Here is a 10000-nt window from a genome sequence, read left to right on the forward strand (position 1 = left end):
TTCCCCTAGTTTCCAAGGCAACATTGTGCGAGAAAAGGTGGGTTACCACACACACACACACACACACACACACACACCACCCCCCCCCCGAGCGATACCAACATTAAACCCAAATGGCAGTAAAACAACAGTAACCCCAGCTGCAGCCGGTGACTTCCAATCATACTTTGTGAACATCAAACAATAGTGTTCTTGAGTATAAATGTCATTCCTCACAGGCCTGAATATATTTCCTTGGCTGTGCTTCTCACCGTACGCCTGGTTGTAAATAATATGTAGCCTATGCCTTTTATTGCTTTGACATTTTCATTTCCGTGCATGCAGTCCACATATTCAGTACAATTCATATATTTCATTTGTTAGCTTAGTTTAGGTGTTTGTACTCGTTATGAACATTTAAAAATGTATAAATAAATAAGTCATTACTTTTGAAATAATGGCTGCGCTGCTTTTTATACCTACTCTTTTTAAATTGTGTTATTTTGTTCAATTCTGATTACATGTATTAACTGAAAATTACATTGCCTTATTTTGTAGCTAGATAAAGAGCTAAAGTTAGCTAACTAGCTTATTGGACAGGTGGCTAACGGTAGCTTACTTTTAATGTAGATAGCTGGAGATCGCTAGCTAGATTGTTAGATTCGTGGCTAACGTTAGCTAGCAGTGTCTATGGAGTGTCTATTTTATTTGTTATAGTTTGGGAAGTTTGAAATCGGTAGGGAAAGCCAGCTAAGTCGGTAGGCGGTAGAAACATGTCAAAAGCGGTAGACTAGCGCCCAAACCGGTAGGGTTGGCAGGTATGGCTAACGTTAGCTAGCTTTTGATGTAGATAGCTGGAGTTCGCTAGCTAGCTTGTTAGATTGGTGGCTAACGTCATACATGCCAACCTTTCCAAATCCAAAAAGGTAGGTTTGCGGGCGGCAAATGTGCAGGTAATCAGAAGAAATGTAACCCCAGTAATTACATGTATAAACCGTGTATTTCAGATCTTCCTTCGCACTCTCCAAGAACTTGGAGTTTCAGGCTCTGCACTTTCCCTCCTCACCTCATACCTCAAAGACCGCACCTACAGGGTAACCTGGAGAGGGTCCGAGTCCGACCCTTGTCAATTAACTACAGGGGTCCCTCAGGGCTCTGTTCTTGGTCCCCTCCTCTTCTCCTTGTACACAAACTCGCTCGGATCTGTCATTAGCCCGCATGGTTTTTCATACCACTGCTACGCTGACGACACCCAATTAATTCTGTCCTCGCCCCGCTCAGAGACCCAGGTTGTCGCACGCATCTCTGCTTGTCTAGCTGACATCTCTCAGTGGATGTCTGCTCAACCTTGACAAGACTGAACTGCTTTTCCTTCCGGGAAAAGATTGTCCCTCTCTCGACCTGACTATCAACATCGGCCCCTCTGTTGTTTCCCCGACTCAGACTGCAAGGACTCTGGGTGAGACCCTAGATAACAACCTGTCCTTCACTGCAAACATCGCTGCTACAACCCGCTGCTGCAGATACACGCTTTTCAACATCAGGAAGATACGCCCACAGCTGACCCAGAAATCGACGCAGGTTCTGGTCCAGGCTCTCATCATCTCACGCCTAGACTACTGCAACTCCCTCCTGGCTGGTCTACCTGCATGTGCCATCCGACCTCTGCAGCTCATCCAGAATGCAGCGGCTCGTCTGGTCTTCAACCTTCCTAAAGTCTCCCACACCACGCCGCCCCTCCGCTCCCTCCACTGGCTTCTGGTAACTGCTAGAATCCACTTCAAGACTCTGGTGCTTGCGTACCATGCTGCGAATGGATCTGGCCCTTCCTACATCCAGGACATGGTTAAACCGTACACCCCAGCACGTGCACTTCGCTCTGCATCAGCCAAACGGCTCGCTGCACCCTCGCTGCGAGGGGGACCCAAGTTCCCATCAGCAGGAACACGTGGGTTTGCTATCCTGGCTCCAAGATGGTGGAATGAGCTCCCATTGACATCAGGACGGCAGAAAGCTTACACACCTTCCAGACTGAAAACTCATCTCTTTCGACTCCACCTCGAGGATAGAACTACTAACAAAGCACTTATATACTAATAAAGGACTGGCTTACCTAAAGCCAGTTGAGTAGCACTTGAAATGCTTGGCTCTATGAAACCTGATGTACTTTATGATTCTGTTTTCTTCAAGTTTGTATCTTGTTGGTCGAATGTACTTATTGTAAGTCGCTTTGGATAAAAGTGTCAGCTAAATGCAATGTAATGTATTTCACACATATTGCATCATTTTATGCATTTTTTCAGAAAAAGTGGTAGTTTGGTAAACAGTGACATCAACGAAAAGTAAAAGAATGGGAGATAAATATCCCAAAGTCTCCACATTTTGTTATATCTGTAATGTGTTTGTGGTCCTCTTTCAGTTGAGACAGATGAAGGATGTGTCAGGATGTAGAACTCTTGTGTGAACATTGGATAAAGCCAGGTTCATATTCTTGTGTCATGTTGACATATTAGAGTCAAAGGTTTGCACAGAGCGAAATATCTTTGTGTTGCGCCACAAATCAGAAAATACTGCATTAAAAAAGTCATTTCCTCAGCAAATTTAATATACTATGCCCCAGCCAATATGGATTTCAGAAAAATCACTCTACTTCTTCAGCAGTAATTGAATTGGTTGAAGAAATTACCAACAACATTGAAAAAAAAATGATTACAGCTGGTATATTCATTGACCTTAAAAAGGCTTTTGATACTGTGAACCATACCATACTGCTTCACAAATTAGAACATTATGGCATAAGGGGTCAAGCCAAAGAATGGGTCAAGAGTTATCTGATAAATAGGCTACAATATGTGGACATAGACGAGGCGAAATCAAACAATCTTCCTATAACACGTGGAGTCCCTCAAGGATCAATCTTAGGTCCAAAACTGTTCCTGATTTATATTAATGACATTATCAACACCTCAGACATGTTAAAATTCATTTTGTTTGCCGATGATACCACCATTCTCTGCTCCCATCATAATCTTGGTGATCTTGTTAAAATTGTTAATGCAGAATTGGAAATACTATGTAACTGGTTTGCAGTTAATAAATTATCCCTTAATGTGGCCAAAACAAATGACATGTTATTCAATACAAAGTCTGAGAGTAGAAATGACTGCATTATACGGATTTGCAATACTGAGATAGAGAAAGTTGGTGCATGTAAATTTGTAGGACTCATTGTTGATGAAAAACTCAACTGGAAGCATCATATAAATTATGTACAAACTAAACTGTCAAAAATAATAGGTATTTTGTATCGTACTAAGAACATTCTCGAGGAAAAAATACTCAGAACTCTTTATAACAGTCTATATCTCCCTTACCTTTATTACTGCTCCGAAATATGGGGAAACACGTACGCAATAAATCTACAAAAAATAATAACATCCCAAAAAAAAGTATTACGAATAGTCTGTGGTGTTGGTAAATATGAACACACAACTCCCATATTCAAAAAACTCAATCTATTCAAATTTGTTGATATAGTAAAACTTAAAACAGTACTGATTATGCACAACATTTACCATAACAAAATGCCTACTAACATTCAAAAGCAGTTCCAAACCACAGTTAGGAAACACCCAACCAGGCATCCTAACTGGTTGTATAGCAAGCCCTGTAGAACAACCATCAAATCACACAGCTGATCCAGAATCGGAGTGAGAGCGTGGAATGGACTTCACTCAGACCTTTCAAGTATTACTAGTCATCAACAATTCAAAACTAAAGTAAAAACAATTATATTTGCAGATTACTCCAGCTAACAAGTATTTGATATTCCCAGTGTTGCTTATATATGCATTTACTTTTTTCTTGCCCTAACTGTTATTTTATTTTTTTTATTTTTTTTCCAGTTTTCGTTAGTTTTCTTTATTTTTTTGTACTCCTTAATTTCTATACGTTTTTGACGAAATATGTGCCATTACTATATTGATGCTAATGATGATGCACGGGAGGGCTACTCCCCATAAGCTATGCTTCAGCCCTCCCGCTTCTACTAATTTTGTTCATTTGTGTGTATGAATTATACGTTTTTGTTTTTGTATGATTTTAGTAGAATAAATTAAAAATAAATAAATAAATAAATAAATAAATTTCCTGCAGTTCTCTACTGATAAAGTGTGATATAAATAATGCACAGGCTTTCTGCTGTAGTTCACTAAACAGAGACATTAACGACATGCTTGGTGTTGAAAATGTCATAAAAAGTGAAAGAATGGGAGATAAATATCCCAAATCTCAAAATGGTATTTTATTTGTTGTGTGTTTGTGGTCCTCTTTCGGTTGAGACACTGTAGGTGAAGGATGCTTCAGGAAAAGCCCAAACACTGGATGTCTTTCAGTCGCCAACATGTGTTTTCGAGACACTGATACTAACGGGGAAATCCTGCAGGACTCAAATGCCTCGTCTCTGTTCCCTTAAACTCATTTGGGAGTGATTACCCATCAGCCCCGGGGGTGCAGAGGAAAGGCAGCGTCACCCCCGGTCTGCACGTTGTTTCTCTTTCAGAAACACAGAGGACTGTTTGTGTGATGCAAACGCTGCAAACGGTGTCTGCCAAAAGTCGAGTCCAGCGTCTATGGAGTGTCTTTTTTATTTGTTATAGTTTGGGAAGATTGAAATTGGTAGGGAAAGCCAGCTAAGTCGGTAGGCGGTAGAAACATGTCAAAAGCGGTAGACTAGCGCCCAAACCGGTAGGGTTGGCAGGTATGGCTAACGTTAGCTAGCTTTTAATGTAGATAGGTGGAGTTCGCTAGCTAGCTTGTTAGCTAACGTTGGCTAACTTTTAATGTAGATAGCTGGAGTTTGCTAGCTAGATTGTTAGATTGGTGGCTAACGTTGGCTAACTTTTAATGTAGATAGCTGGAGTTCGCTAGCTAGATTGATAGAGTGGTGGCTAACGTTAGCTAGCTTTTAATGATAGCTGGCGTTTGCTAGCTAGCTTGTTAGATTGGTAGCTAACGTTGGCTAACTTTTAAGTAGATAGCTAATGTTCCCTAATTAGTCTGAAGAACTAACACATATGCATTTGAACCTAAAGTGGGAAAAGGGGCGGGGCTACATACAGTTACAAATATTCAGAAAAGGTCCCAAAAAAAGAAATACACACTTGTGTAAAAACAGCAGTAACATATTGTTAATTATCTTATTGTTTAATATTGTTACGGGACAATTTAGTGTAGTTCATATTCCCATATTTATTTTTCAAACTATTCCATTATCAAAGCGATTAATCTCATTTAATTTGAAACCGAATCCTGGGTGCCTTCCTGTATTCTCTGTCCTTTATCATCAGCTAGTGTTTGTCTCGGAGATACATTGGTACATCAAGTATAAAAGTGTGTTTCCAATCCAAACCATGGTGAACATTTGAAAATCTTACATCCTTTTCTGGAAGAAGGAACATTAGTATCGTGTTTGAAGCTCTGCAGCCGGTGAGCGACCGATCTACACACTACACTAACACTTCTGTGCACCTCGTGTTCATCGTGCAGCGAAGAAAGCGTATGGAAAAGATAATCAGGGGTTGATTTGTGATGAACATGAGGAAACATTGCGTCCTTTAAACGGTCCGCAGAGGCTCGACATTCTGAGATAATTAAGGGTGCTGCTAATGAAAAGGTCCTCGGTGATTAAACCACTGCCGGAGTCATCGGAGCGATCGGACGGCGCCGTAATCACAGCTAATCACGTCCGTGTAATTATAGTTAACCACGCCGTCATTAAGAGAGCAGATGAAGAAGATAAGGACACTGAAGGTTAACGGGGAGCTGGGTTTCAGCGGAGAGGTCGTCAGGGGGCGCGGAGAGAAGGGGATTGGCTGTCTGGAGGGCAGACGGACGTTACAAGAACAAAGCAGTAGCGTGGGAAAGGGCAGCCGCACTAACGAGGGCAGGGGTTACCGTTGTAGGGGTATGGAGATCGATTACAATCACTACGTTGAAAACAGGCGTCATCAGAATCACTGGAACTGGTTTCTAGCAGAATTACAGGATTTAGAAATATGATTTGTTTATTTGTATAGTGGTTCCTAGAGTCTCCACAAGTACAACCTTCTGTGGAACCAGCTCCCAGTTTGTGCTGAGGGAGCAGACACCCTCTCCATATTTAAGAGTAGGACTTTCCCGTCTGATTTATATTAAAAGGGCTGGTATACAATCTGACGGTCTGCTGCAGTGTCCAAGGAAAGCCTTAAAGGTCCCGTGTCATAGTTCCATCGTTGAGGTCGACTAGAATAGATTCACATTGTTCGATGTTCCAAACTCACATCGGTTTCTCACAGCATCTCTGAGAGTCTGTGTATTCACTCTCTGTCCTGCACGGCTTGTTGGAGCTCCTCCCCCCCCTCCCTGTGAGCCCAGTGGCCGTCTGCGAGACACAGCGAAACCCAGCCCGAAACACACACACACACCCTGGCTGGGAGTTTGTGTGTGTGCTCAGGCTGAGTCCCGCGGTGTCTCGCCGACCCCACACCAGTGAGCCAGCTCAGTGTCCGTTCCTCGCAGCAGCCAGACTCGCAACGTCCTGCCGAGTGTGTGTGTGTGTGTGTGTGAGGAAGTCTGCGGATTGGTCCAACGAGGCGTTCTGGGGCAGCAGACAGGTCTCCTCGGTGTTCGAGCTGTACTCGCTACAGGGTGTTCTCTGAGGGTTTGTGACTGCAGACCGTTTACATGCAGAAAAAGCCACATAACACAAGGGGACGGGTGAGAACCGGAAAAGCACGACATTAAATGCTGTAAAAACTGTAAAGCCCCCTGAGACAACGGTGTCATTTGTGATATTGGGCTATATAAAAGAATATGATTTGATTAAGACAACATTACAACACTTTTTTTTCTAAGTGCAGCATGTCGTCACCTGCTCAACACGAATAGAGTACATGCTTTACATGTTTGTATTAAAGTAAAACAGCATTTGTAAACTATGCTTTTCTGTAGGCCTACGTTATATCTTAAGCCTGTATCTGCTGGTCTTCCTCTTTTAGAAAGTGCAGTCTGTGGACCACCGTACACAACCTGGGTCGTGGTGGAAGCAATAAGTGAACACTGAGAATGGAGAGGGTTGAGGGGAAACAAAACTGTGTTCCTGAAGTCCGAGGTAATACAGACCGTCTCTATTCTAATGTTCCCTTCCTTTGTTCGTGGGACGTATTTTATTTTTCATAGTTCAAATATTTCCCCGCGTCATCGTCAGGGGGCCTTGATGTATTCCCCTCTCTTTTGATTACCAACATACATCCATGTTTCTTGTGGCGTTGAACACGAGTGTTACTGCTGGAACTCATGTCCTCGGTTATGTATTATTGGCATGGGGCTGTGGGGGGGGAACGTGAAGGACCACCGAGTAAAGGCTGTGGGGGGGGAACATGAAGGACCACCGAGTAAAGGCTGTGGGGGGGGAACATGAAGGACCACCGAGTAAAGGCAGAGCTGTGGTGAGCGGGTCACAGTGAAATGTTCCCGAAGTTACATTACACCAGGGGTGTCAAACTCAATTTCATCGCGGACCACATCGGCATTATGGTTGCACTCAAAGGGCCGGTTGTAACTTTAAGACGATATAAAAATACATATATAAATATATCATATATATAAAATAATGCATTATATTACATCATTGCCTCTGCATTGGATTATCATCGGATAGGGTAATAACTTCATAATTAACTACGTCTGAAAGCAGAAGTCTAGGGCTAATAATTGCAAGTCTCTTCAGTGCGTATGTCCCAAAATGATTTAAAAAGAAAAGCCAAATTCTGGAGAAAAAAGAAATAGAAGTGACATTTTGAAATAAAAATCTAATTCTGAGAAAAAGGAATTCTATGAAAAAAATGCATATTTTGAAGAAAAAAAGGCAAATTCTGAGAAAAAAAGTCATATTTGAGATGCATTGTGGGATATGTAGTTTATGTGGCCCCCGGGCCTTGAGTTTGAGACCCCTGCATTACACTAATAATACACTTGGTGTCAACACCTAATATCCGTTTCCAACTGTCGTTGCCTCCACCAAGTTATTTCTGTCGTCTTTAAAAGTCAACACACTGTTTTTTGTCAGCCGATTTTGAACAGATACGCCTTCTCTGGCGCACGAAGTCCCCCAATGCATCTCATTGGGTGGAACTCAACAGAGAAGGTGTCGTGTGGACCGAGGCGAACGAGTGTTGTTCTGTCCCCAGACTAAACCCGGAGACGTCCAGTCATTCTGCCGCATACTGTATATCTGAAACAACGACCAGGAAGTGCACGTCTCAGGGCTGAAGACTTTCTTTTTGCCACTGCCTTTTAACAAAGTATATAACGGCCTTAAGAGACTTGCTTTAATGTATTATCTCAACCGTTCAAACACGAGCTCTACGAACAGAAGTGTCTGTGTGGAATATGTCTGCATCACATGAGGCAACTTTAGTTATATAGCACGTTTCAACACAAGGCAATTCAAAGTGCTTTAAGACATTCATAGCATTTAAGAAACATCAGTTGCAGTGCAGCGTGAGGTACACACATCTGAACGAACCCCCCTTTGGAAAATTATGATCCGACCCCATGGTACCTTTTAGTTTTCGCCGAAACAATTCCTCGTTTTTATTTTTAAATGCACATGAGTTAAGTTTAAGTTGTCTTTTCTCTGACTTGGTGTCCGGCACACGTAGACGTAGGGGGGCGCATATCAGTAAGAGTTTGCTGCGTGTTCTACACACACATCCTTATCAGGTGACCGCAGACGGTGTCGGGGGGGAGGTGGTTGACACAGGCCGTGTTAACAGATCTATTCAAAACACACTGACAATGCTGCCGCTTCCTTTGACCTAAACCGTGCAGAATGGTCTGAGTGCAGTCTGTCGTCTCAATAATGCGCCGCGGAGCTTTCTCTGCGCTCACCATGATCTCAGCGTGAACACAAGTGATTCGATGACACCTCTTTTCTCCATGGCAGCACATCGGGTCTGTACGCTGGTACCAGACCCTGTGAACGGGTCAGAACCAGTGGGAGGTTTGACTCACTGCGGTCTGGAGGCCTCCGCCTGGTCCGTCTGCAGCTTCTCCCCCCCCTCCACCTCCATGGTGCAGTACACGATGCGGTTTGGGGCCACCGACTTCAGACCCAGAACCTCCACGATCACTATCTGCAAAAAAACCCCGAGAGGAAACCACGACGACGCTTTAAATACATGCTTCCATCTGAACGACTTTCAGCCAACACAACATATTCAGTTACATGCTGTATGGTGGTTCTAACAATTACAAATTAATTATAGTACCTATTATTATTACCGTACTTTTCGGACGATAAGCCGCGACTTTTTTCCCCATTTTTCTTGTACAGCTAGCGGCCACTAGGGAACCTCCTAGATCTATGGATCTTACAGGTGAAATTAACCACCTTTAACACTATGGGCTCTAGGACCGGTCCGCGCCCGCCACCTCTAAGCGGCGGGCTCCAGCAGGAAAAGCTGGAGGCCGGAAAAGAGTGAGACAGGTAGCGCGCCAAAGTAATAGTGGAACCGAGAGACAGAACGAGAGCAAGACAGACGGACAAGTTAGCTGCTGCGGCTCATATGCCGGTGCGCTTTATAGTCCGAAAAGTACGGTATGTGATATTTCAGATTAAAGTGAAAATGGAGGGTTAACGGGGTGTGTGTGGAATATAGGCTCTTGCTCCGCCCACTACTCTCGTATGTGAAGGGTAATAGAGGCAAAATGCACAACATCACAAATTCATTTAACTGATACATTTTCTTTTTGTTCAAACGTTGTAATTAAGGTTTATTTTTGACGGAACTAGTTTTCATGAAAGTCTGATATGGTGACGGCCTTAAGGATGCACAGAGGCATCGACTGGATCTCTGACATGTTCAATATGTCACGATCCATTTCTTAAGTCTAATTGACATAAATCCAACTTAGAGATGAATGTGAAAGATGGAAACAATATTTTTTTATTTCCTTGAGATATTGCGTTATTATAACT

The 10000-nt window shown here is 42.9% G+C and overlaps 1 protein-coding gene across 1 annotated transcript in view; it reads right to left on the bottom strand.

Moving 5' to 3' along the window:
- The window catches only part of LOC117447927 (calcium-dependent secretion activator 2-like), a 171362-nt gene that overhangs the window by 50037 nt on the left and 111325 nt on the right, over nucleotides 1-10000 (bottom strand). The window contains exons 6-7 of the mRNA XM_034084944.2: nucleotides 9034-9155; nucleotides 8817-8995 (exon numbers count right to left, since the gene is read on the bottom strand). Of these exons, the coding sequence (XP_033940835.1) occupies nucleotides 8817-8995; nucleotides 9034-9155 (301 nt within the window). The remainder of the gene's footprint in view (nucleotides 1-8816; nucleotides 8996-9033; nucleotides 9156-10000) is intronic.

The sequence above is a fragment of the Pseudochaenichthys georgianus genome, chromosome 6 (genome assembly GCF_902827115.2).
Source record: "Pseudochaenichthys georgianus chromosome 6, fPseGeo1.2, whole genome shotgun sequence".
NCBI classification, from domain to species: domain Eukaryota; kingdom Metazoa; phylum Chordata; class Actinopteri; order Perciformes; family Channichthyidae; genus Pseudochaenichthys; species Pseudochaenichthys georgianus.